The sequence below is a fragment of the Somniosus microcephalus genome, chromosome 20, assembly GCF_052327205.1.
Source record: "Somniosus microcephalus isolate GS21.2 chromosome 20, FLI_Smic_1.0, whole genome shotgun sequence".
Taxonomy (NCBI): Eukaryota; Metazoa; Chordata; class Chondrichthyes; order Squaliformes; family Somniosidae; genus Somniosus; species Somniosus microcephalus.
The window spans coordinates 32,155,997-32,183,702 of NC_141006.1; the positions used below are offsets into that span (position 1 = coordinate 32,155,997).

At 48.3% G+C, this 27,706-nt stretch overlaps 1 protein-coding gene across 2 annotated transcripts; it reads right to left on the reverse strand.

Moving 5' to 3' along the window:
* Positions 1-411: 411 nt before the first annotated feature.
* On the reverse strand, positions 412-9,018 carry snip1 (Smad nuclear interacting protein). 2 transcript variants are annotated; one of them, XR_015072894.1, is made up of 4 exons: positions 8,596-9,018; positions 6,032-6,639; positions 2,580-3,286; positions 412-1,251 (listed from the first exon to the last, which is right to left on the reverse strand). XR_015072894.1 is itself a non-coding variant. In XM_085962423.1 (3 exons), the coding sequence occupies exons 1-3, from the start codon at positions 8,995-8,997 to the stop codon at positions 3,028-3,030; spliced, it is 1,269 nt and encodes a 422-aa protein (XP_085818549.1). In that variant the 5' UTR covers positions 8,998-9,018; the 3' UTR covers positions 412-3,027. The 2 variants fall into 2 exon arrangements, 1 of the variants encoding a protein (XP_085818549.1); XM_085962423.1 differs by having other exon boundaries at positions 412-3,286.
* Between the last annotated feature and the right edge of the window lie 18,688 nt (positions 9,019-27,706).

The following is a 27,706-nucleotide window of genomic DNA, read 5'->3' on the forward strand; positions in this document are numbered from 1 at the left end:
TCTGATCAATGGCACAGGAGATCAGCTGGTAAATTAAGTTTCTTTTTAAAGTGAGCCTCTTCAGAAGATGTAATGTCCAATGTTCCCTTTAAGCCACGTGGCCGCGCAGCGCTCTGCAGCTCCCACGCAGCAGACTCACCAGCCGTTAAATGGGGAAAAGCCGCACATGTGCGGTATTTTGAATGGGCCGCGCACCCAAGAAGAAATTAAAAGGGAACGTTGGTCATGTTTTTTTTAATTCATTGATGGGATGTGGGCGTCGCTGGCTGGCTAGGCCTGCATTTAGTGCCCATCCCTAATTGCCCTTCAGAAGATGGTGGTGAGCTGCCTTCTTGAACCGCTGCAGTCCATATGGTGTAGGTACACCCACAATGCTGTTATTTGGAACAAAGGCACTCAACACATGAAATATATTGTTGAAATCTACTTTACTAAAAATGATACAGACTGCCAAAAAACATAGGAGCGATTGTAACAAAAGTCAACATTACAATCTACAGAACACGTTTTCTTTATACAACAAAATATAATTTTGAGCAGTATTTTAAAACAACTTTTCATTTAATAACAAAATGCGTCAAAAGGTAGGCTTGTGTTACTGTTCATTATCGCTCTCCTGTTGCTTAGCAACAATCTGGCTTCACTTCTTCGCTGGAGGACTGCACTGGGAAAGGGGTAAACTTGAGCCCTTTGGTATGAAAACCTATGAACATTTTAGCAGATACATTGGATCAAAAAGAAAATTATTTTTTTAAGTTAGAAAAAAAAAAATCAGGTATCTCCTTCCTGACTGGTTGTTTTCAAGGCCTACACCAGTTAGGTGGGTGCAATTACACTAAAGCTGTAAAAGAAAAATTCTTACCCACCTTCCTATTTAAAAAGGAAAATCAAACTCTTTATAGGTGCCATATCTACCAAGTGCAACTACATTTCCTGCCCCTCCCATGCAGGCTGTTCAACACCAAACTCGTTCAAGTCAGGAGAGCTGAATGTTCCAGAATGTTCCCGGCCTCCTCCTTGAACAAAGCCAATACGTCAGCAAGAAGTACAACTCAAGCTGGCCGTCACCAGTTCCCTCCTCCCTGTCCCCTTTTTAATTAATATCTTCACTCCAAGCAGTTATGGAGGCAGTGTTAGATGCAGCTATATGTCCAGGATATTCAGGCATCTTAATTGGAAAGCCCATCAATGTAATGAAAATGATTTAAAAACAGAAAAATGCTGGAAAGCACTCAGCAGGTCAGGCAGCATCTGTGGAGAGAGAGAAGCATAGGGTTAACGTTTCAGGTCCAGGACCTTTTGTAATAGCTGCTAAAAAAAAGTAAAATGAATGTTGTTGGAATATCTGTCTCCTACCACTAGATGCCAGAAACAAATGTTGGAAATATAATGTACAGACATGTTTTTTTGCAGAATAAAACTATTCCAAATATTTCTTGCTTGAATCCAAGAACAGACTCCTAAATACTGGAGACCAGGATCAGATCGGGCTGGCGGTTTAAAGAATGCAAGCTCTGACAGTGCTTCAAATTGACAATATTCATCTCACTGACAGGAAGTGCAGGGATTTAAACTCCTGAACAAGCAATCCCAGACCAAGTTTCTGTTCAGCTTTCCCATCACAATGAGTTGGATTTGAACCAGTAACATCCCAGGAATTTAATTGGATGCATAAAGAGAGAGCGGGATCACTTTCAGTAGGAAGCGCATCCACCATGTAGGTACTGGGAAAGATCAAGTTTAAAATTCCCGTGTTAGAATAGATATTCCTAGTGAGTGAGTTTCCACCAGCCAGTGCCTTTCGGGTGTCGACTTCACTGACAGCAGGTACAGCTATATTTGTGACTGCTGCCCAATCAAACCTGATGCATCAATATCCAGAGCCAGAGGCCAACCTATGGGGTTCATTGTGGAGTGGTTTGTTGACGTTCCTCTTGTTTCCTGCTGCAAACGGCAACCCAAGCCATCAACTCATAGCTGGCTGGGGGAATAAAAAAAAAACACCCTTTAACCTGAAATGCTCCTGCAAGCCAAGAGGTTTATGTAATTGTGTGTAGTGCGCCATCAGGAAACGAGTTGACCTCTACCATTATTCCCTCTTTAACCAAAAGAGGTACGAGAAGAAATCAAACTTTAAGAGGCAGAAACCCCTCCTGCATAGAAAAAAAACCATTCTATATTTTCACAAAAGGATTCACCACAAAATATTTTGTCAAAATGATCAATTTTACCATTTGCTTAATCCACCGTGCAAATGCCAGAGGGGTTCTGAAAGGCTCATTACCATAACTCCCGGACAGAACAGAGATTTTGAATTAGAAAAAAAAACACACAACTTGTCTACAATCTCCTGCCAGAAAAAGAAAGTAAAGGCTTCAGCCGAACAATGCAGTATCTCAGATCCTGTAAAAGCCAACAGGAGTATGAAAGGAGCTGAAGCGACAACACGAGCAGTTGTTTAGTGACGTCCCCAGACTAAAAAGAGTCCAGTAGATTAATTTGTTTATGGCGTTTATTATTCTCTACCTAATAACTTGGAGCCAAAAAATCAAAAGAATATAATGAAAAGCATCACATACTCCTACATCATTGACAATGCTGCACTTCAGTAGTTGCACTGTTAAATTTACTCAAGTCAGCCCCGCGGAGTCGTTTCTTGCTATCATTTAGAAGGCCTCTTCCTGAACACCAACACTGGAGGCAAACACACCAGATTAGGAAACATGAAATTCGATTGCGAAACAGAACCCTAAAGCATTTGGTCTGAAGGGATTATACTGTTCAATCCTGCTGGTCAGGCTGCATTTTGTTCTTTGAATTGTCGCATTGAGTTATAACGGAACACCGACAATTTGGGAGAGAGTCAATATATGCTATCAATTGGCTCGGCCTGGACAGAAATATATAAAACTGGTCAACTGTCCACTGGTCCTTCCAATTATAGTATAACCATTTGTCTGCAAGTTTGAAAGGGAAAGTAAAACTGCAGTGCCAATTTCAAAATGAACAGTGGGGCAGGTTTTTAGATTAACTTTCAACTCCCTCGTCCTCGTCGTTCTGCTCTTCCTTTGCATCCACCTCAGCGGTATCCGAGAATTCGTGCAGAATGACATACTCCCTGCTGCTGAAGCCGAATTTCAGCACGTCCTTTTCTCGGAGTTCGTAGTATCGCTGCGCCTCAATGCGCTGGTTGTTAAGGTACGTGCCATTGGAAGAGCCCAGGTCGATGATGTATGGTCTCACTCTCCTGCCAGGTGTGCCATCACTCCGGGTGAACTCCACAAGTCTGTGGGGAGAAAGTGGGCAGCAAGTTACGCCATGCAACGACTGTACGCTTGAATATTGCAACGGTCTACGATTCTAGTTCAGCCTCTTTCAGACAGGAAGAATTATACTGAGATTTTACCCAAGGAGGGAAGTAAAACAAGTCAACATCCTTAATGAAAAGTTACCTAATGAGAAAGGGCCAGAGAGGTGCAGACTGGTGCTCCATCCTTGTCCACTGAATAGTAGGCCCAAGATTCCCAATGAACCAGGTTCCTCATCTAACAGTTTTAACAGGGGATGGCCAGAAACTCAAGATGAATACAATAAATCCCTGTATTTCTTAAAACTACTCAGCGGAAAAGAGTACTCGTCCTCACAAGGAGGGAGGAAAGGACATGGGGAGGAGAAAAGATCCTGCAGTAGAGTGACCACGGGCTCTTGCTGGGCATCTGCGTGCAGGCAGACCTACAGCAGCATTGGCAGAGACTGGGATGTCTTCTTGGCTGGGAAAAGAACCCAGTATAGAGCAGAATGAGATAACATTTACATAGGGGGCAAAAATACTTCTACAGCAGTTACTATGCTAGAGGAAGTGCCTGAAAAAAAAACCTCCACAGAATGAGAATGTCACTCATTTTGTGTGAATAGGACTGCTCAAAATGGTAACTTTTTAAAAATAAATGCCAAGGACTAGAAGGCATTTGTGTTTTAAAAAAATCATCTAGGTAAAGCTTCTCCCAACACAAAAACTTAACTTCAATTTGTAATCACAATGAAGCAAAGCTGTCCATCAGCCTTGTTCAATCATAGATTGGGGCTGGGGAGGCCTGAGCACCTTAAAAACATACCCGACGATCGATGCACACACCGATGCTACACATTTCAACCATGACCAGCCAAGTATTTTCCTCTATAAAACAGCCAAAGGATAATAGCAATGTTTAAAAGGGGATTGAGAGAGAGAGAGAGAGAGAATGACAGCAGACTGCTGAAACAAACAAGTTGACATGACGATTGCTGAATGAGGGAAGACCATTTGGCCCGTCAAACCCAAACCTTCCGTGATCCATGTAAAATCTACTCAATCACTAAGTACTTCCCACCTGTTTTTGTCCCAAGACAAAAAGTTATGGATCAATGTTGACCCCCGCCCTAAAAAAAGGTATTAGTTAAAGACTACACTTCAAAAGTACTTCATTGGCTGTGAAGCGCTTTGGGACGACCCTGAGGTCATGAAAGGCGCTATAGAAATGTAAGTTCTTTCTTTTTTTTCTTTAACTTCTGAATCTCTCTCCATTGTGGTCAGCTACTCTCCAGAGAGCTCACTTTCCCTGTCCCAGGAATGCAGGAACCATCAGGCCCTTTCGAGTTTTTGCTCAGTCAGTAAAGTATCCATATAACCACCAGCCCAGTTCTTAACTAGATGTCTGATCAGTGCTTTTTAAGGAGATATTGAATATTAACTGCCTTTTCTGGGGAGCCTATACTATATTAACTACTGTCCAATGAGGAAAAGAAAATCCATTTCTTAATGTCCTGTTAAGAGGAAGTGGGAAAGAAAGATGTAGACAGGGAATAAAAGGAGGCCTCCGATGAAAAGGCAAAAATAGTACACAACGGGACAGAAAAAAAAATTGCCATTCACAAAACAGACAAGACAGATAGTCTTGATTTGGGACCGTTGTTTTGCCAAAGCAAAGCCTTTTTACAAAGGATGGATATGTCCAGATGATACAGCGACACACCAGCAGCTTTAGGGTGCTGCTAGTTTCTGTATAATTTGATGTGCAGCTGGCAGACCCAAGTTATACTGGTGGCGGCGCTTTCCACCGAGGTTGCCGACAAAGGAGCTCTCTGCACGGAAATCTGTTTGCCGGAGCAGAGAATTTTTAATAGGAGGGAGCACCATACTAAGTTTGGAAAATTGCCAGGCAATCCAATGGGCTTTGAATCAGGCTGAGTTATCCTAGGCCCAGTGCAAAGTCCAAGTGATGTAAGATTATCTAACAGAGTGGGTTTCAGACTTCCTGGCTTCAGCACATTTGAAGATCAGAATGGAACCCAATTTCGGAGTTACTCTAAGTGCCAGCCGTGGCTCAGCAGGTGGCGCTTTCGCCTCCGAGTCAGATGGTTGTGGGTTCATGTCCCGCTCCAGACACTTGAGCACAAAGATCTAGGGTGACACTACTGAGGGAGTACTGCACTGTCGGAGGTGCCGTCTTTCGGATGAGATGTTATACTGAGGCCCTGTCTGCTCTCTCAGGTGGATGTAAAAGGTCCCATGGCCCACTATTCCGAAGAAGAGCAGGGGAGTTCTCCCCGGTGTCCTGGCCAATATTTATCCCTCAATCAACATCACTAAAACAGATTATCTGGTCATCATCACATTGCTGTTTGTGGGAGCTTGCTGTGCGCAAATTGGCTGCCGCGTTTCCTACAATACAACAGTGACTGCACTTCAAAGAGTACTTCATTGGCTGTAAAGCGCTTTGCAACGTCCCGAGGTCATGAAAGGTGCTATATAAATGCAAGTCTTTCTTTTCTCATGTCCATCCACACTGGCAATCACTTTACATCGATTCCAAAATGATAGTACAAGTCTGTTACAAAGCATGTACGTAAAGTAACGCAAAGAACTTTACTTTAGAGAATAAGTTTCACAAATTCAGCCCCTTTAATAGTTTTGGGGCATTTAAAAAAAATGACAACAGGATATTTCTAACCCCTGTCCCATTCAACTGCATTTAAATAGCTACACACCAACCTGTACTGCAGCACTGCATGTTGCTTGGAGCAGGAGGGATGGTCAATTGGAATATCCACTATCCTCCGCTGCCGACCCAAGAGATAGGCACTCTGACGATGAATATGCATAACTGGGAGTGGCTCTTCATTCTTGAATGGATAAAGCCGCCATCGTTTTCTTGGGATCCGAGATTCTGCCGGTTCATTGTATTTTATCACTACTCCACGAAAGGTGTTTGTATCTTCCACAAGGGCACCGGATAATTCAAAATTTGGCTCCTCTTTCACCTGCGCTGGGTTGCCGCTATTAGCCTGACTGTCATTGGACTCACATTCAGGATTCTCATCACCCAACATTTGGCATTGATTGCGGTTCTGGCGCCTCCGCTCATTGTAATGCTCTCTCGCGGCCTGCTGGTCGCTCAGCTGCTGAGCCTCCCTGTCGCGGCCACTCACGCCGGGCTCTGAGCGAGACCCGCCATTCCGCTGGCTGTGGCCTCGCCCCCGGTCTGACCACTCTCGGTGTCGCTCTCGGTTGCCGTCCTTCTTGCGCCGGTGCTCATTTCCTTCAGCGCGGTCGTGGTGACGTCTTTCATCGTGGTCCCGTCGCGGATAGTCGTGCCGTTCCTGAATACAATGAGAAAAATCTCACTTTACTCGCCATAACACAGCCAGAAATTAAGAGACCGTTGCTTTTAAAAAAAAAAACTTGCATCGCAGCCATTGGAGATTGTGATTTCATCAGCAAACCCATTTATTTCTGAAATATATGAACTGAAATACCAGTATAAATAATTTTAAGTTTAGGCATCGTGAGAAACGTCTCAGCACCAGAACAGAATAAAACTCACTTCCAGGCCGACAATTTGATATTTGAGCCACTAGAAAAAGATTAAACATAGAATCTTACAGCACAGAAGGCGGCATTTGGCCCATCGTGCCTGTGCTAACTCTTTGAAAAGAGCTATTTAATTAGTTCCACTCCCCTGCTCCTTCCCCACAGTCCTACATAGAAGATAGGAGCAGGAGTAGGCCATTCGGCCCCTCGAGCCTGCTCCGCCATTCAATGAGATCATGGCTGATCATCCAAACTCAGTACCCTGTCCCTGCCTTCTCTCCATATCCCTTGATCCCTTTAGCCTTAAGAAATACATCTAACTCCTTCTTGAATATATTTAATGACTTGGCCTCAACTGCCTTTTGTGGTAGAGAATTCCACAGGTTCACCACTCTCTGGGTGAAGAAATTCCTCCTCATCTCTGTCCTAAATGGCTTACCCCTTATCTTTAGACTGTGACCCCTGGTTCTGGACTCCCCTGCCATCGGGAACATCCTTCCTGCATCTAATCTGTCTAGTCCTGTTAGAATTTTATAAGTTTCAATGAGATCCCCTCTCATTCTTCTAAACTCCAGCGAGTATAAGCCCAATCGACCCAATCTCTTCTCATACGTCATTCCTGCCATCCCAGGTATCAGTCTGGTGAATCTTCGCTGCACTCCCTCCATGGCAAGAACATCCTTCCTCAGATAAGGCGACCAAAACTGCACACAATACTCAAGGTGTGGTCTCACCAAGGCCCTGTACAACTGCAGCAAGACATCCTTGTTCCTGTACTCAAACCCTCTCGCTACGAAGGCCAACATACGATTTGCCTTCTTAACCGCCTGCTGCACCTGCATGCTTACCTTCAGCGACTGGTGCACAAGGACACCCAGGTCTCGTTGCACTTCCCCTTCTCCCAATCTATTGCCGTTCAGATAATAATCTGCCTTCCTGTTTCTGCCACCAAAGTGGATAACCTCGCATTTATCCATATTATTATACTGCATCTGCCCAATCACCCAACCTGTCCAAATCATACTGGAGTTTCTCGGCATCCTCCTCACAAGCAATTTTTGCTTTTCAAGTATTTATCCAATTGCCTTTTGATAATTATTGTTGAATCTACTTCCACCACCGTTCCAGATCATAACTCTGCGTAAACTTTTATCTCATCGCCAATGTTCCCTTTAATTTTTGGGGGGTGCGCGGCCTCTTTAACGCGCATGCGTGTTTTTTTCATTCAAAAGCTGGTGAGCCAGCTGCGCGGGACCTCCAGACCGCAGCGCGTGCACAGCTTTAAGGGGACATTGCTCATTTCCCCTCTCCCGAGTGGCCGTAAATTTCTTGATTCTCCAGTTCTTTTGCCAATTATCTTAACTCTGTGTCCTTTGGTGACTAACCCTCCTGGCAGTGGAAACAAGTTTCTCCTTATTTGCTCTACCAAAACCCCTTCACCTCCCTCCTTAACCAATTCTTGCACCAAATCCACCTCCTTCCTAATGTTAAGTCCTCACCAATGAATGGCATTTTCACTTTGCCAAAATCAGATTGCTGTGAACAGACCAAGGTGAAACCCACCCCTGTTTCTCTGTTCCTGTTTCCTCCCAATGTGAATGGAGACAGGCGGTGCTGTGGGTCGGGGCCTGAGGCGGTCTGACCGGATTCCCCTCCTCCTCCTGCTGACTCTGAAAGGCCGGCTCTGCCCTTGATGTTTTGAGAAGTGAATAATTTGTCACCATTGACTCTCTGACCCCACTCACCCGCTTCCACCTGCCCTCGGGCCGCGGAGGCTGTTGCTGTTGCTGCTGCTGCTGTTGTTGTTCGGCCGCCGGCTTCCTCCTGGCCGGGGAGCGGCTCTTCCAGTGGCCGGGCGGAGACAGGCTGCCCCCGGAAGAGCCGGAACTGGAGGGCCGGTGCTTGGAGGCCTCCGCCGCGCCCTCGCTTTTGACTCTGACTCTGTGGCGCTCGGGGCTGTGCGCGGCCTTGCGGCGGCCCTGGCCTTGACCCTGCATGGTGGGGTGGCGGCGGGGCTGCTCCCGGAGGCCGGGCGCTTCAGTGGGACATGTCCGTACCCGGAAACACCACCGCTCGAGGTGGGGGGGGACAAAGCACTTCCGGGGCAGGGGGTGAGAGGTCAGGCCCGGCCTGGCCACAGGGACCATTTGAACCACAGCCAGGGATTGCCTCACTCTTCCTGATCTGCCCAAGAGCATCTCGACCTGGACCCCATCACTCCCAAACACATTTAATTTGTTAAAGAAAGAAAGACTTGCATTTACATAGTGCCTTTCACGACCACCGGACGTCTCAAAGCGCTTTACAGCCAATGAAGTGTGGTCACTGTTGTAATGTGGGAAACGCGGCACCCAATTTGCGCACAGCAAGCTCCCGCAAACAGCAAGGTGAAAAAGATCAGATAATCTGTTTTTGTTAGGTTAGTTGAGGGAGAAATATTGGCCAGGACACCCCCTGCTCTTCTAAATATTGCCATGGGATCTTTTATGTCCACCTGAGAGAGCAGGTTTAACGACTCATCCGAAAGACGGCACCTCCGACAATGCAGCCCTCCCTCAGCACTGCACTGTTAGCCTAGCTTTATGTGCGCAAGTCTCTGGAGTGGGACCTGAACCTTCTGACTCAAAGGCTAGTGTGCTACCAACTGAACCACAGCTGACACTATTACAGTTCCTTTGAAAGTTGTTTGTTTAATTTAAAACCATCACCCTCTCTCACCCTGGCCATTCCCCCTGGTACGGCCCTCATCTCTGCTGCCTTAAGTCCAAGGGACGCAGACTTGAACGGATATGGCGGACAACTGGTTTAGCCTTTCTCCGCCAGATCTGGCTGGACCGCATAAATCATTATCAGATCCCGCTCTCGTCTGCCAAAACTGCTCACTATTCCAGAATCATTCTGGAATGCAAAGATAAACCCCCCGGCTTCTATTCTCTACTGCTAAAGCCATCTTCTTAAACCCCTCTCCCCTGTCTCCTCCACCCTCACCTCCGGCAACCCTCACCTCCGACAACAAATGCGAGGAGCTCATGGACTTCTTTGTCTCTAAGATTGAGACCATCCATTCAGCTGCCTCTGCCACTTCCCTTCCTTCCCCTTGCCCACCGGGCCAAACTTACTCTAAGGTTCCCCCCTGCCCTAGCCCTGAACCCACATCTTTCTCCAGTTTCTCTCCGATCTCCCGTCATAACCTTTCCGCGCTCAACTTGTTCATGAGACCCACCTCCTGCTCCCTCGACCCTATTCCCACCAAACTGCTGACCACCCAACTTCCTTTTCTGGCTCCCATGTTAGCTGACATTGTTAACGGTTCTCTTTCCTCAGGTACTGTCCCCTTCTCCCTCAAATCTGCCGTCATCAAACCTCTCCTTAAAAAACTAACCCTTGACCCCTCCGTCCTTGCAAACTACCACCCCATCTCCAACTTCCCTTTCCTCTCCAAAGTCCTTGAACGTGTTGTCGCCTCCCAAATCCGTGCCCATCTTTCCCGCAACTCCATGTTTGAATCCCTCCAATCAGGTTTCCGCCCCTGCCACAGTACCGAAACGGCTCTCATCAAAGTCACAAATGACATCCTTTGTGACTGTGACAAAGGTAAACTATCACTCCTCCTCCTTCTCGACTTGTCTGCAGCCTTTGATATGGTTGACCACTGCATCCTCCTCCAAAGCTTCTCCACCGTCGCCCAGCTGGGTGGGACTGCACTTGCCTGGTTCCATTCTTATCTATCTAATTGTAGCCAGAAAATCACCTGCAACGGCTTCTCTACCCACTCCTGCATCATTACCTCTGGTGACCCCCCCCCCAAGGATCTATCCTTGGCCCCCTCCTATTTCTCATCTACATGTTGCCCCTTGGCGACATCATCCGAAAACACAGCGTCAGTTTCCACATGTACGCTGACGACACCCAGCTCTACCTCACCACCACTTCTCTCGACCCCTCCACGGTCTCTAAATTGGCAGACTGCTTGTCTGACATCCAGTTCTGGATGAGCAGAAATTTTCTCCAATTAAATATTGTGAAAACCGAAGCCATTGTTTTCGGTCCCCGCCACAAACTCCGTTCCCTAGCCACTGACTCCATCCCTCTCCCTAACATCTGTCTGAGGCTGAACCACACTGTTCGCAACCTTGGTGTCATATTTGACCCTGAAATCAGATTCCGACCACATGTCCACAGCATAACTAAGACTGCCTATTTCCACCTCCATAACATCGCCCGTCTCCGCTCCTGCCTCCGCTCATCCGCTGCTCAAACTCTCATCCATGTCTTTTTTTAAATTTGTTTATGGGATGTGGGCGTCGTTGGCAAGGCCAGCATTTATTGCCCATCCCTAATTGCTGTTGAGAAGGTGATGGTGAGCCGCCTTCTTGAACCGTTGCAGTCCGTGTGGTGAAGGTACTCCCACAGTGCTGTTAGGGAGTGAGTTCCAGGATTTTGACCCAGCGACGATGAAGGAACAGCGATATACTTCCAAACCTGGATGGTGTGTAACTTGGAGGAGAACTTGCAGATGATGGTTCCCATGCGCCTGCTGCCTTTGTCCTTCTAGGTGGAAGACGTCACGGGTCTGGGAGGTGTTGCCGAAGAAGCCTTGGCAAGTTGCTGCAGTGCATCTTGTTGATGGTACACACTGCAGCCACAGTGCGACGGTGGTGGAGGGACTGAATGTTTAAGGTGGTGGATGGGGTGCCAATCAAGCGGCTGCTTTGTCTTAGATGGTGTCGAGCTTGTTGGAGCTGCACTCATCCAGGCAAGTGGAGTGTATTCCATCACACTCCTGACTTGTGCCTTGTAGATGGTGGAAAGGCTTTGGGGAGTCAGGAGGGGAGATACTCACCGCAGAATACCCAGCCTCTGACCTGCTCTTGTTGCCACTGTATGTGGCTGGTCCAGGGAGGTTTCTGTTCAATGGTGACCACCCCGCCCCAGGATGTTGATGGTGGGGGATTCAGCTATTGTAATACTGTTGAATGTCAAGGGGCGGTGGTTAGACTCTTGATTGTTGGAGATAGTCATTGCCTGGCACTTGTGTGGCGCGAATGTTACTTGCCACTTATCGGCCCAAGCCTGAATGTCATCCAGGTCTTGTTGCATGCGGGCATGGACTACTTCATTATCTGAGGAGTTGCAACTGGCACTGAACACTGTGCAGTCATCAGCGAATATCCCCACTTCTGACCTTATGATGGAGGGAAAGTCATTGATGAAGCAACTGAAGATGGTTGGGCCTAGGACACTGCCCTGAGGAACTCCTGCAGCAATGCCCTGGGGCTGTGATGATTGATCTTCAACCACCACAACCATCTTCCTTTGTGCTAGGTATGACTCCAGCCAGTGGAGAGTTTTTCCCGATTCCCATTGACTTCAGTTTTACTAGGGCTCCTTGGTGCCAAACTTGGTCAAATGCTGCCTTGATGTCAAGGGCAGTCATTCTAAACTCACCTCTGGAATTCAGCTCTTTTGTCCATGTTTGGACCAAGGCTGTAATGAGGTCTGGAGCCGAGTGGTTCTGGCAGAACCCAAACTGGCTATCAGTGAGCAGGTTATTGGTGAGTAAGTGCTGCTTGATAGCACTGTCGACGGCACCTTCCATCACTTTGCTGATGATTGAGAGTAGACTGATGGAGCGGTAATTGGCCAGATTGGATTTGTCCTGCTTTTTGTGGACAGGACATATCTGGACAGTTTTCCACATTGTCGGATAGATGCCAGTGTTGTAGCTGTACTGGAACAGTTTGGCTAGAGGCGCGGCTAGTTCTGGAGCACAAGTCTTCAGCACAACAGCCGGGATGTTGTCGGGGTCCACAGCCTTTACTGTATCCAGTGCGCTCAGCCATTTCTTGATATCACATGGAGTGAATCGAATTGGCTGAAGACTGGCTTCTGTGATGGTGGGGACCTCAGGAGGAGGCTGATATGGATCATCCACTGGGCACTTCTGGCTGAAGTTGGTTGCAAACACTTCAGCTTTGTCTTTTGCACTCACGTGCTGGGCTCCGCCATCATTGAGGATGGGGATATTCATGGAGCCTCCCCCTCCCGTTAGTTGTTTAATGGTCCACCACCATTCACGACTGGATGTGGCAGGACTGCAAAGCTTTGATCTGACCCATTGTTTGTGGGCTCGCTTAGCTCTGTCCATAGCATGCTGCTTCCGTTGTTTAGTGTGCATGTAGTCCTGTGTTGCAGCTTCCCCAGGTTTGCGCCTCATTTTTAGGTATGCCTGGTGCTGCTCCTGGCATGCTCTTCTGCACTCTTTATTGAATCAGGGTTGGTCCCCTAGCTTGATGTTAATGGTAGAGTGAGGGATGTGCCGGGCCATGAGGTTACAGATTGTGGTGGAATACAATTCTGCTGCTGCTGTTGGCCCACAGCACCTCATGGCTGCCCAGATGTGAGCTGCTCTGAAACTATCCCATTTACCTCTGGACTTGACTATTCCAGTGCATTCCTGGCTGGCCTCCCATGTTCTACCCTACGTAAACTTGAGGTCATCCAGAACTCGGCTGCCCGTGTCCTGTTTCGCACCAAATCCCGCTCACCCATCACTCCTGTGCTTGTTGATGTACTTTGGCTCCCAGTTAAGCAACGCCTCGATTTCAAAATTCTCATCCTTGTTTTCAAATCCCTCCATGGCCTCGCCCCTTCCTATCTCTGTAATCTCCTCCAGCCCCACAACCACACACCCACCCCCCCCCCCCGAGATATCTGCGCTCCTCTAATTCTGCCCTCTTGAGCATCCTGATTATAATTGCTCAACCATTGGTGGTTGTGCCTTCTGTTGCTTAAGCCCTAAGCTCTGGAATTCCCTCCCTAAAACTCTGCCTCGCTACCTCTCTTTCCTCCTTTAAGACACTCCTTACAACCTACCTCTTTGACCAAGGTTTTGGTCATCTGTCCTAATTTCTCCTTTTGTGGCTCGGTGTCAAATTTTTGTCTTTTAATACTCCTGTGGGACATTTTACTATTTTAAAGGTGCTATATAAATACAAGTTGTTACAGTTCATGGGTTGTGCCCCTTAAAAAGGGGGCACTTTCTACCTCTTAAATTGGTAATTAGCATAAACAACAAGAAGTAGACCTAGACCTGGTTCAAGGCAGTTCCCAATTGTCTGCCCTTAGGGGTTGGTACTGGTGAGGATGATCCAGGCCCTTGTAAAGTATAGAACGGTGTTGCACATGAGGATAGAACAATGCTGTTCATTACAGGGGCAGAAGAGACCCTAAGGTTGTGATGCGCTATCAATTACTCATAAAAGACTGAGAGTTAAGAGAGTAACTAAAGGCTTTTATTAACAAAAGAATGAAGGTCTGCCTCGAGTGGTCGACCGGTCCAGAAATACAAAGGGCTGGGGAGCAGTCACCTTTATACTAGGACTTGTGGGAGGAGTCAGCCGAGGCATGTCCAGGCATGTACACAGCGGAATACAAACAGTGGTTTACCACATTCACCCCTTGTTTAAAATTGAGTCCGGCGGGGTGAAGTGTATTAAAAGTTAGTGTATTGGAGTCTCTCCGGAGGTCTTGCCTGCCGCTGTGATCGGCGTGGCGACGGCAGGGGTAGTGGAGCTTCCGGCGTCGAGTCCTGCGTGGGCTGTGGCACAGGCGTGTCGTCCTCGTAGATGTCGAGCGGGTCGCGGGGCCCAGGCCTGCCGTCTGCTGGGGCTGGATATCGGATCGTGGGGGGGGGTGGTAGTGAGTAGTGGGTTACTGCGGCCCCCGAGGGTGCAAGGTCTCTTATGGAGACTGTGTCCTCCCGCCCGTCCGGGTATGCAATGTAAGCATACTGGGGGTTGGCGTGGAGGAGGTCGACCCTCTCGACCAGGGGGTCCGTTTTATGGGTCCTCACGTGCCTTCTCAGTAGGACCAGCCCTGGGGACGTCAGCCATGGCGGTAGCGATGTCCCCGATGTGGACTTCCTTGGGAAGACAAACATTTTCTCATGAGGGGTGGCGTTAGTGGCAGTGCAGAGCAGTGACCTAATAGAGTGGAGCGCATCGGGGAGCACATCCTGCCAGCGGGAGGTTGGAAGGCCCCTAGACTTTAAGGCTAGCAGGGCGGCCTTCCAAACTGTCGCATTTTCTCTTTCCACCTGTCCGTTCCCCCGGGGGTTGTAACTGGTGGTCCTGCTTGTGGCAATACCCCTAGTTAGCAGGTACTGACGGAGTTCGTCGCTCATAAACGATGAGCCCCGGTCGCTATGGATATAGCTGGGGAAACCGAACAGGGTGAAGAGGTCGTTCAGACATTTAATGACCGTGGCACTGGTCATGTCCAGGCAGGGGATGGCGAACGGGAAACGGGAGTACTCATCAATAATATTGAGGAAGTACACATTGCGGTCGGAGGAGGGGAGGGGCCCTTTAAAATCGACGCTCAGGCGCTCGAAGGGGCGAGTGGCTTTTATCAGGTGGGCCCTGTCTGGTCTATAAAAGTGCGGTTTGCACTCAGCGCAGACTTGGCAGTTCCTGGTCATGGTCCTGACCTCCTCAATAGAGTAAGGCAGGTTGCGGGCCTTGATGAAGTGGAAGAACCTGGTGACCCCCGGGTGGCAGAGGTCATTGTGGAGGGCCCGCAGTCTATCGATCTGCGCGCTGGCGCAGGTGCCACGTGATAGCGCATCCGGGGGTTCATTGAGCTTCCCGGGCCGGCACCAGATCTCGTAATTGTAGGTGGAAAGTTCGATTCTCCACCTCAAGATCTTGTCATTTTTGATTTTGCCCCTCTGCTTGTTGTTAAACATGAAAGCAACTGAACGTTGGTCAGTGAGCAGGGTAAATCGTTTTCCGGCCAGGTAGTGCCTCCAATGACGCACAGCCTCCACAATCGCCTGGGCCTCCTTCTCAACAGCGGAGTGTCTGGTCTCCGGGCCTTGGAGGGTTCGTGAAAAGAAGGCCACGGGTCTCCCCGCCTGATTGAGGGTAGCGGCCAGGGCAAAGTCGGACGCGTCGCTTTCCACCTGGAAGGGGATGGATTCGTCCACTGCGTGCATGGTGGCTTTGGCAATGTCTTCCTTGATACGGTGGAAGGCTAAGCGGGCCTCTGCCGTCAAGGGAAAAGAGGTGGACTTGATCAGCGGATGGGCCTTGTCCGCATAGTAGGGGACCCACTGGGCATAATAGGAGAAAAACCCTAGGCACCCCTTCAGGGCCTTGAGGCAGTGGGGCAGTGGGAGTTCCATAAGGGGACGCATCCGGTCGGGGTCGGGGCCGATGACTCCGTGTTCCACAACACAGCCAAGGATGGCGAGGCGGTTTGTGCGGAATATGCACTTCTCCTTGTTATATGTCAGGTTCAGGAGTTGGGCGGTGCGGAGGAATTTTTCGAGGTTTGCGTCATGGTCCTGCAAGTCACGGCCACAGATGGTCACATTGTCCAGATATGGGAAAGTGGCCTGCAACGCATTTTGATCTACCATCCGGTCCATCTCCCTTTGGAAGACGGAGACCCCGTTGGTGACGCCAAATCCCTATCTGCCCTAAGGAAGTGGTAGAGGCGGCCGTTTGCCTCAAAGGCAGTATACTGGCGGTCCTCAGGGCGGATAGGGAGCTGGTGGTACGCTGATTTCAGGTCAATGGTCGAGAAGACGCGGTACTGCGTGATCTGGTTGACCATATCAGCTATGCGGGGGAGTGGGTAGGCGTCCAGCAGGGTGTAGCGATTTATTGTCTGGCTGTAGTCGATGACCAGGCGCTGCTTCTCGCCGGTCTTAACGACCACAACCTGGGCTCGCCAGGGGCTGGTGCTGCCCTCAATAATCCCTTCCTTCAGGAGCCGCTCCACTTCGGTTTTAATGAAAACCCTGTCCCCGGCACTGTATCGCCTGCTCTTTGTGGCGATGGGCTTACGGTCGGGGGTGAGGTTAGCAACCAGTGGGGGGGGGGGGTGACTCTGAGTGTGGAGAGGTTGCACCTGGTGCGCGGCGGGCAATTTGGGAGCTGCTGGCTGCGGATTGTGAGTGGGGGTAGGGGTCCACCGTACGCCATCGTAACACTTTTAAGGTGGCACTGAAAATCTAACCCCAGCAGGACGGCAGCGCAGAGGTCGGGCAGGACCAGAAGTTTAAAATGATCGTACACGGTCCCGTCTACTACGAGTGTCACTACGCAGTAGCCGCCGATGTCCGCCGACTGGGACTCGGAGGCCATAGAAATCCGCTGGTGCGCAGGCAGGACTGGGAGAGAGCAACGCCGCACCGTGTCGGGGTGGATGAAGCTCTCCGTGCTCCCAGAGTCAAAAAGGCAGATTGTATCATGGCCATTTACCTTAATGTCCATTGTGGAACTGGCCAGCTGGTGCGGTCTCGCTTGGTCCAGTGTAACGGATGCCAGCGTAGGGGTCGGTGTGTCGCTGCGGGTATCAGATGAGGCGGTGTTGGGGGCCTGCTGCGTTCCGGCTGTCGTCCAAGATGGCGGCGTCCATGATCCCCATGTGGCTGGAGGCGTCCAAAATGGCTGCTGTACCGGTGGTTCGCACATGTCCGGGGAGGCCCAAGATGGCGGCCCGCATGGCCCACACGCGGTGCTGCTGGGGTTCGGGGTGGCTTTGGCCCTGCAGACGTTAGCGTAGTGTCCCTTCTTCCGGCAGCCCGAGCAGATCGCGTTTTTCGCCGGGCAGCGCGCTCTGGGGTGTTTTGCCTGGCCACAGAAGTAGCATTTCTGGCCTTGGGGCACTGCTGTCTGGCCTTGGGACACTGCTGCGGTAGTTGGGCCATTGCTGGGGTGTGGCTGGGGTGGCACGGCGCTATGAGGTGGTCCTACCGTGTCCCAGGCTGTCATTCCCCGCGGCGTCCACGGTGCAGAGGAGTAGGCATCCATGCCCCGGTAGGCTGCATCCAATGATAGTGCGAGTTCAGAGGCCTTGTTGAAGTCGAGGTCACTCTGCTCCAACAGTCGCTGTCGGGTGTAATTGGATCTGTGGCCCGCTACAAAAGCATCCCGGATAAGTTCCTCTGTGTACACGGCGGCCTTTACATCCTTACAACCACAGGCCCGGCCAAGCACAGACAGTGCCTGAAGATATTCCACGGTCGATTCCCCAGGTTGTTGTTTACGACTCCCCAGAAGGTGCCTGGCGTACACTTCGTTCACTGGGCGCGTGTACTGGTCCTTGAGGAGCTTGATAGCGTCCGCGTACGAGGTCGCGTCTTGGATGACCGAGTACACTCGGTGGTTCACTTTGGAGGTCAGGACATCCAGTTTGTCCTCGTCCGATTTGATTGCTGCGGAGGCGGTCACGAATTTTTCGAAACACTTAAGCCAGTGAGTAAACTTGGTGGATGAGTCCGCCTCCCGATGATCTAAGTCCAGGCATGCTGGTGTGAGGATCTTCTCCATTATAAAAATTTTGTTAATAAAATTGATGCGCTATCAATTACTCATAAAAGACTGAGAGTTAAGAGAGTAACTAAAGGCTTTTATTAACAAAAGAATGAAGGTCTGCCTCGAGTGGTCGACCGGTCCAGAAATACAAAGGGCTGGGGAGCAGTCACCTTTATACTAGGACTTGTGGGAGGAGTCAGCCGAGGCATGTCCAGGCATGTACACAGTGGAATACAAACAGTGGTTTACCACAGGTTGGCACTATTTTTGCCAAGGCTTTGGGTGGGGAGAAGGAGGCCTTGATTATGGTCTGAGTTCTGATGCTTTCTTGCTGCTGATAATTAAAAGTCTTTTAAGCCTGAATAACTAACACCTCTACATCATAAGACACTTTATAAAATGCGAAAATAGACTTGCTTTAAAAACTCAGATCTTTGGTATCTGGTTTATGAAAGAACTTCTATTTATATTGCACTTTTCAAGGTCTCAGCGTCCCAAAACGCTTTATGGCCAATGGCTTATTTTTGAAGTGCAGTCACTGTTGTTGTGTAGGCAAACACAGCAGAGAATTTGCACACAGTAAGTTCTCTTAAATAGCAAACGATTGAATGACATAATATTTCTCACGGTGTTGGTTGAGGGATGATATCGGCCAGGCCACCAGGAGAACTCGCTGCACTGTTTTGAATAGTGCCATGGGATCTTTCACATTAAACCTGAGTAGGCAGATTGAGTTTACTACTGAACCCAAAAGATGTCACCTCCAACAAACCAGCACGCCCACAGCACGGCAATGAAGTTTCATAAATTTCGTGATAGCCCACTCAATAACCAGACTGCCCAATACAAAGCCAGGCAAGGGGCAACCTTAAACCCACTGCTTCAAATAGGCCATGCATAATTTGTCTTTTTTGGACTCTACCCAATTTATTTAGCCAGGCATTCTCTTCATCAAAAATTATTTGGCAAACCTTTAAATCGTTGGTTGACCTGCGTTTGTATATAACCTTTAACATAGAAAAATGTTCCAAAGTGATTCACAGAGGCATAATTAGAGAAACATTGATGCTGAGGCAAAGAAGGATATACAGGAAACTTTCAATTTACCGGCACCTAAATAACCGGAAATCTCGGTTAACCGGCAAAATTCAGGAGTAGGTTCAGGTAAGTTTTACTTCATATTGTACTTGCCTTCCTCGATCTGTTGCTGTGCAAGGGTGTGCCTGCAGCTGTTGCTAAGCTACAGAGACGTTTGGAACGTGTGGCCATTGTTCTGAACCTGTTGCTAAGCAACAGGGTTTGTTGCTTTATATGGAGCTCTCATCTCTCCGTATCTTTTACTATAGCTTTCGGTTATCCGGAATTTTTGATGAACCGGCACCACGTCGGTCCCGTCGGTGCCGGATAAAAAAAGGTTTCCTGTAGTAGGAAGGGTAACCAAAACATTGGTCAAAGAGGTGGGTTTTAAGGAGAGTTTTAGAGGAGGAGAGGGATAGGGAGGGAATTCCAGAGCGTGGGGGTCTAGACACCTGAAGACACAGCTGTAAATGGTGGGCTGTAGGGAGGGGGTGGATGCACAAGGGACCAGCTTTGGAGGAACGGAGAGTTAAGGGATGGGGGGTGGTGTAAGGAAGGAGAAAGTTACAAAGATAGGACGGTCAAAACCGTGAAAAGATTTAAACACATAAGTAAGAATTTTAAATTGGAAACGAGGGGACCGGGAGCGAATTCATTGCATCTCAGCCAGATTCTCACTGATTGGAATTCTAAAAGAAACTGCTGCTTCACTGAATCTGTGCTGACAGAAATATCAGTATAATGTAGATTGCTTTTAATCTTTGCTTGGCTTAAATGACGAGGGCAAGCTTAAATGAGAAGCATCGAAAGCATTCTGTCTAGACCTGCTGCTACACTACCCATCACTACCGGCTTAGGCACAGCTACCTGATAGTGACGGAGGAGCACTTCCACTGGAGGCTGAAGCTTAGGAGGGAGACCGTTACCAAACTGTACTCTGGGTGACACCATCACTGGCCCTCAAGGTGATGCGTCGCTCCATTTTCACATCTCCAGCTCCTTCCAGCCTGGCACAGGGGACATCAGAAATATCCAATTTGCTGTTCACAGATGCATCAAAGAGATTTCACTGATGCTTCCCTCAGGAGGGCTGGCACCTTTATTTCCTTGCCCACTGATCAGCAATAACAGCATTACAAGGGCTTCCCAATTCAAAGTTGCCAAATGTCCACTTTCCGAACGGCCGTCAGCCTTTTATTGGCTGCTGCTCGCATAGCTACTAAAACGGTGTTTTTGGCAACAGAGTGAAATGACCCCGTAAAATACAGTTTCCTGCCCCTTCTGCACATGCAATAAAATGTCCTGCAGGCATAGAAGAGGCAAGTTGCTATGAAACATAGGAACAGGAGTAGGCCATCCAGCCCCTCGAGCCTGTCCCACCATTCAATTAGATCATGGCTGACTGCATCTTAACTCCATCTACCCGCCTTGGGTCCGTATCCCTTAATATGCTTGCATAATGAAAATCCATCAAGCCTCAACAGCTTTTTGGGGGAGAGAGTTCCAGATTTCAAGGACCCTTTCTGTGAAGAAGTGCTTTCTGACAGCACCCCTGAACAGCCTAGCTCTAATTTTAAGGTTATACCCCCTTGTTCTGGACACTCCCACTAGAGGAAATATGTTTGTCTCTATCTACCCTATCTGATCCTTTAATCATCTTAAACACTTTAATTAGACCACTCCTATATTCAAAGGAATACAAGCCTGGTCTGTGCAACCTGTCCCAATAATTAAACCATTTTAGCCCCAGTATAATTCTGGTGAATCTGTGCTACACTTCCTCCAAGGCCAGTATATCCTTCCTGAGGTGCGGTGCCCAGAACTGAACACCGTGTCCAGCTGGGGTCTCACCAGAGCTCGGTACAGCTGGAACCTAACTTTCATCCATTTGTATTCCAGCCCTCTTGAGATAAAGGCCAATATTCCATTAGCCTTTTAAATTATTTTTTTATACCTGTCCTCTAGCTTTTAGTGATTTCTGTACTTGGACCTCTAAATCTCTCTGCTCATCCGTTGAACAAGGCTGCCTTCGCTTTTCTTCCACAACTCCTTTTTTAGATCCAGAGAGTAATGCATGTAGAGATTTACCCATGAGGGCATTCGATCAATAAAATGGCTGTATTAATTAAATTGCCCCATTACAGACCTGACTCTCTTTCCAGGTAGGATCTTCCCATCTTCAACCATCAAGGCAGCTTCAGATCATCCCAGTGTCATAATTTATCTAGTAATTTGCTATGGCACTTGGTGAAACTGCAGTTACAGAGTATGTGTTTTAGAGTTAAAGGTTAATGGTTGCAGAATACAAAATGGATTCACAATGCCAATGGCAGCCCCTGTGCAAGAAGGAGAACTTGGAGCTGTACCCAGACATTCAGCGTTCCTGGATGATGAAGAGGCTGTCTGAAAGGAAAAAGACTTTCAGTCATGATGGCCACGGTGAGCCATTTTGAGAATTCCTGTTAGCTAACCTTTACCCAAGATACAGAGGATATTTGACTGTAACAGGTCTAATGCTGTGTCCATCACATCACATTTGTGGAGACCATCAATCTGAAATCATGTTGACAGAAAAGAGTGATCAAAGATTGTGACAACAGGAAGCAAGCTGTGGACAGGAAGTGCACACCCTGTGCAATATTTTTAACATAGCGACTCCCCAAAGCATGTGCTATATTGTTCCAATATGCTCAAAATGAGATGTATATCCAGGTAACAACAGAAAATGCTGGAAAAACTCAGCAGGCCAGGCAACATCCATGGAGAGAGAAATAGAGTCAATGTTTCAGGTCGAAACCCTTCGTCAGGACTGAGAAAAAACACAGGAAATGAAACAGATTAAAAGGCCAGTTTGGGGGGCTGGGAAATGGGGATGAAAGAACAAAAGAGAAGTGAAGAGACATTAAGAGGTATTCAAGATGAGGCGAGATGGTGATAGGTCTAGTAAAGAGACAAAAGACGGCTCTAGATTAGGTGTGAAATGCGCTGGCAGAATGAGAGGCAGCTGCCATGTGGGAGAGAAAAAAAGGGGGAAGGGCACAAAACAAAGGTGTGGATAAAAAATATATAAAAGTGTAATAAGGGCTGAGGCTATGATCTGAAATTGTTGAACTCGATATTGAGTCCGGAAGGCTGTAAAGTGCCTAATCGGAAGATATTTGTTGTTGTGATGCAAAATTGATACAGCCTGTAGCAGTGGCTTTGTGTCACTGAGGAATTCAGTGCTGTTTGCTGAATTTTCAAGCGCTATTATACTTTTTTTTTTACTCCTCTTCTGAAAGCACTGAGCCTTAGATAGGGACTGACCCTCAGGCCTTGGCAGCCCTCTGGTACCTTGCCCAAGTGGTCATTCAAAACCTGTGAGGCTAAACAGTAATGTTAACAGGCTATTCCATCCTGGAGGAGTTGATAGCTGAACTCTATCCCGTTCTCACCTGATGTCCATATATATATATATATATATACTAGCTGGAGTACCCGGCGTTGCCGAGGGAACTGAAGAACCCTCTGCCATATTTATAAAACTGTTTATAAAACTGTTGGGATTGAAGAACTCTTCCTAAGCACCCAGGAGGTGGTTCTTTAACTTCGTTTTTTGTTAATGGGGATCACCAGTAGCCATATACTCCAGGTTTTACAGTTTTGGGTATGTCTCGCCTGGTCAACAGCTTGCCGTGCCTGAGTCTGGTCAGGAGTCTCTGAGGCACCTGATGTCCATATATATGCAGGAGCTACTGGATAGTGATTAGGAACAGGATACGTGGCTAATCCTCCCTCCTCATTCAAGGGGCACTGAGGTCAATTGAAGTGCGCCTATCATCACTCTGACCAGGTTCAGGTAACTCAACATTTACCTCCTGACTGAATGGCTCAGTACCACACGATGCTTTTCATTTACCTACTGAACTATCAGAGTCGCCAGTTCCTAGTACCACAACACTCTCAAGCCAGTGTGTGCACAAAAAAGGGGGGGGGGGAAGAGAAGGCAGTAACATCTCCTACTTCTGCACCCTACTAAATGAGCAATTTTCGCAAACTGACATATACACTAAATGATATCGTGAGTACAGTAGTGTACTGGACTAGTAATACAGAGAACGTGAGTTCAAATCCCACCATGTCAGTTTGAGAATTTGAATTCAGTTTGAAAAATCTGGAAATAAAAAGCTGGTATCAGGAAAAGTGACCATCAAGCTGTCAGATTGTCATAAAAACCCAACTGGTTCACTAATGTCCTTTAGGAAAGGAAACCTGCTGTCCTTCCCTGGTCTGGCCAATATGTGACTCCAGTCCACACCAATGTGGTTGACTCCTAACTGCCCTCTAAAGTGGCCTAGCGAGCCACTCAGTTGTATCAAACCACTACTCCAGGGAAACTAGGGATGGGCAATAAATGCCGGCCTTGCCAGCGACATTCACATCCCGAGAATGAATTTTAAAAATTAAATGAGTGATGCATTATTGTCCTCAATACAATTTAAATAAAAGTAGCAGCACTGATCTCTCATTATTTTGCCCTGTCCATTGCCAGTCTGTTAGACTCAGCCAACTCGAGATAACTTACAATTGCTTTGTTTCCCCATTGTTCCAGGTACAGCCTCCCTTGTTGACTACTATTTCTCTTCAGAATTGTCTATAATACATATTTTGGTCATTTCCAGATAGAGACTGGGCTGTTCCAGATAAGCCATCCTGCATCAATTGGTCAGGAAATTTGCTCATTTTGAGGTGGGAGAAAGTAACCCCAAGAAAAGGCATTCACTACTGCTGATAACCTGCTTAAACTTATCCTCTGACGAATTATTATTTCCTTAAGCCTACTTACAGTAGCTGTGGCTCAGTTGGTAGCAGGTTATTAGTTATTTAAGTCCCACTCCAGATACTTGAGCACATAATCTAGACTGGCACTCCAGTGAGTGCTGGACTGTCAGAGGTATAGTTTTTCGAGTGAGATGTTAAGCCGAGGCACCGTCTGCTCTCTCTGGTGGATGTAAAAGATCAAATGACACTATTTCAAAGAAGAGCTGGGGCGTTCTCCCCGGTGCCTGGGTCAATATTTATCTCTCAACCAACATCACAAAAACAGGCTCTCTGGTCATTATCACATTGCTGTTTGTGGGAGCCTGTGTGCAAATTGGCTGCCGTGTTTCCCACATCATAACAGTGACTACACTTCAAAAGTACTTCATTGGCTGTAAAGCACTTTCGGACGTCCTGAGAGCCGCTATATTAATAGAAGTCTTTCTTTTCACTCTTTTTGCAAACCTGCCCTCATAACCTAGCAGATTATTTATATCGTAGGAGGTTGGAATGTTCTCGTGCAATCTGTGTCCCTTTCATCAGGCTTAATAACACATGTGTCAACTTTAGGCCAGAAAGCTACGGTGATTTGTTCAAGAACTTTGTATTACACATCTGGTTTTTGTAAGACCTTGTAAAAAAACATTGGGGCGATTTTAGCCCTACTCGCTCAGCAGAAACCTGGCGGGTGGGCAGTTAAAATCCTGGCTCTTGCCTGTCTGAAAGCCGCCATTTTAACCTGTTCTCCTGAGCAGGCAGCAAGGACATGTGCCTGGAGCCAACAGGGTCCTTCTTTACATATACATGTTGCGGCCCGATGACATCATTGAGACCCGACTGTCATTTTAACTCAGGCCTGAGCGGGGAATCCATCTGGAGTTAAAATCGGGGCCAACTGGCTCCTTGGATTCCTTTTCATACAAAGAGAATCCACAACCTATATGTGTGGCAACCTTGGCGCTGTATTTGACCCTGAAATGAGCTTCCGACCACATATCCGCGGCATAACTAAGACCGCCTATTTCCACCTCCGTAACATTGCCTGTCTCCGCCCCTGCCTCAGCTCATCTGCTGCTGAAACCCTCATTCATGCCTTTCTTACCTCTAGACTTGACTATTCCAACACACTCCTGACTGGCCTTCCACGATCCACCCTACGTAAACTTGAGGTCATCCAAAACTCGGCTGCCTGTGACCTAAATCGCACCAAGTCCCATTCACCCATCTCCCCTGTGCTCGCTGACCTACTTTGGCTCCCGGTTAAGCAACGCCTTGATTTTAAAATTCTCATCCTTGTTTTCAAATCCCTCCATGGCCTCGCCCCTCCCTATCTCTGTAATCTCCTTCAGCCCCACAACCCCCCGAGATATCTGCGCTCCTCTAATTCTGCCATCTTGAGCATTCCTGATTATAATCGCTCAACCATTGGTGGCCATGCCTTCTGTTGCCTAGGCCCTAAGCTCTGGAACTCCCTCCCTAAACCTCTCTACCTCTCTTTCCTCCTTTAAGACGCTCCTTAAAACCTACTTCTTTGACCAAGCTTTTGGTCATCTGCCCTAATTTCTTATGTGGCTCTGTGTCAATTTTTTTGTCTTATAATACTCCTGTGAAGCGCCTTGGGATGTTTTACTACGTTAAAGGTGCTATATAAATAAAAGTTGTTGTTGTTGTGGCTGAAAATGTCATAGGGAGTCAGGCTGCCTTTTGTTCAGGCAGGTGACTGCATGCAATCAATGTACCTCTTTTGATTTAATAATCACTTCAGTGTTACTGCAGTATGTAACAGGCCTGGGGGCCAGAGACACATAGGGGGAGAAATTGAGTCGCGCCCCCTTTGGGGCGCTAACTTTGCCGCGCCCCAGAAAAATTAGTGTCCCCGCGGCCGAAATTGAGTGGTTGCGCCCCAAGAGGGAAGCGGGGTGTTACTGGAAGCTTCGCGCCGCTGTATTGCAGGCCTTCCACCCCTTCTTAAAGGGGAGGAGCCTTGCGCAGCGTGACCCACGGCTCAGCTGGACCATCGGGGTTCAGCGTGCTGGCAAAAGAGCCCGACACTCAAGAGAAGTGCCGGGCTCATGGAGCGCAGCCGGCACTCCGCGGGGCGGGGGGGGTTCAGGAGGCCGGGGACAGGAGCAGAGGCAGGTGCTGGTAGGTGGCCAGCAACAAAAATGGGCTGAATTTTGCGGGAGGCGATGGTGGCGCTGCGCCTGGGCGCCAGTTGCTTTGCGCCCCATTAGCACCCTCTTAGGCCACTAACGGGAGGCGCAAAGCAACTGAATTTTTCCCCCTTAGTGTCCTGCCCAATGGTTGTGTTATCAGATTGGCTTTGTTCTACATAAAAATCAGCCAGGTGCCATTGCATCAAAGGCTTGTAAAATGTGAACTCAAGTAAGTGAGTTGGCATGGTGGACATTTTTTACAGGGTGATTTGGGAGGAGGTGGGGTGTTGTTGGGGAGAGATCAGTGACAGCTCCATGCCCAGGCATAGAACTCGCCACGGCTTCTTCGACAGCACCTCCCAAAATCACAACCTCTACCACCTAGAAGGTCAAGGGCAGCAGATGCATGGGAACACCACAACCTCCAAGTTCCCCTCCAAGTCACACACCATCCTGACTTGGAAATATATCGTCATTCCTTCATCATCACTGGATCATAATCCTGGAACTCCCTTCCTAACAGCACTATGGGAGTACCATCACCGCACAGATTGCAGCTTTTTTTTTTATTCGTTCATGGGATGTGGCCATCATTTATGGCCCATCCCTAGTTGCCCTTGAGAAGTTGGTGTTGAGCCGCCTTCTTGAACCACTGTAGTCCGTGCTGCCCAAGAAGCCTTGGCGAATTGCTGCAGTGCATCTTGTAGATGGTACACGCTGCAGGCACGGCACGCCGGTGGTGGAGGGACTGAATGTTTCAGGTGGTGGATGGGGTGCCAATCAATCGGCTACTTTGTCTTGGATGGTGTCGAGCTTCTTGAGTGTTGTTGGAACTGCACTCATCCAGGCAAGTGGAGAGTATTCCATCACACTCCTGACTTGTGCCTTGTAGGTGGTGGAAAAGCTTTGGGGAGTCGGGAGGTGAGACACTCGTCGCAGAATACCCAGCCTCTGACCTGCTCTTGTTGCCACAGTATTTATGTGGCTGGTCCAGTTAAGTTTCTGGTCAATGGTGACCCCCATGATGGTGGGGGATTCGGCAATGGTAATGCTGTTGAATGTCAAGGGGCGGTGGTTAAACGCTCGCTTGTTGGAGATAGCCATTGCCTGGCACTTGTGTGGCACGAATGTTACCTGCCACTTATCAGCCCAAGCCTGATTGTCATCCAGGTCTTGTTGCATGTGGGCATGGACTGCTTCATTATCTGAGGAGTTGCGAATGGCACTGAACACTGTGCAGTCATCAGCGAACATCCCCACTTCTGACCTTATGATGGAGGGAAGGTAATTGATGAAGCAGCTGAAGGGCCTAGGACACTGCCCTGAGCAACTCCTGCAGTGATATCCTGGGGCTGTGATGATTTACCTTCAACCACCACAACCATCTTCCTTTGTGCTAGGTATGACTCCAGCCAGTGGAGTGTTTTCCCCCCAATTTCCATCGACTTCAGTTTTGCTTGGGCTCCTTGATGCCACATTCGGTCAAATGCTGCCTT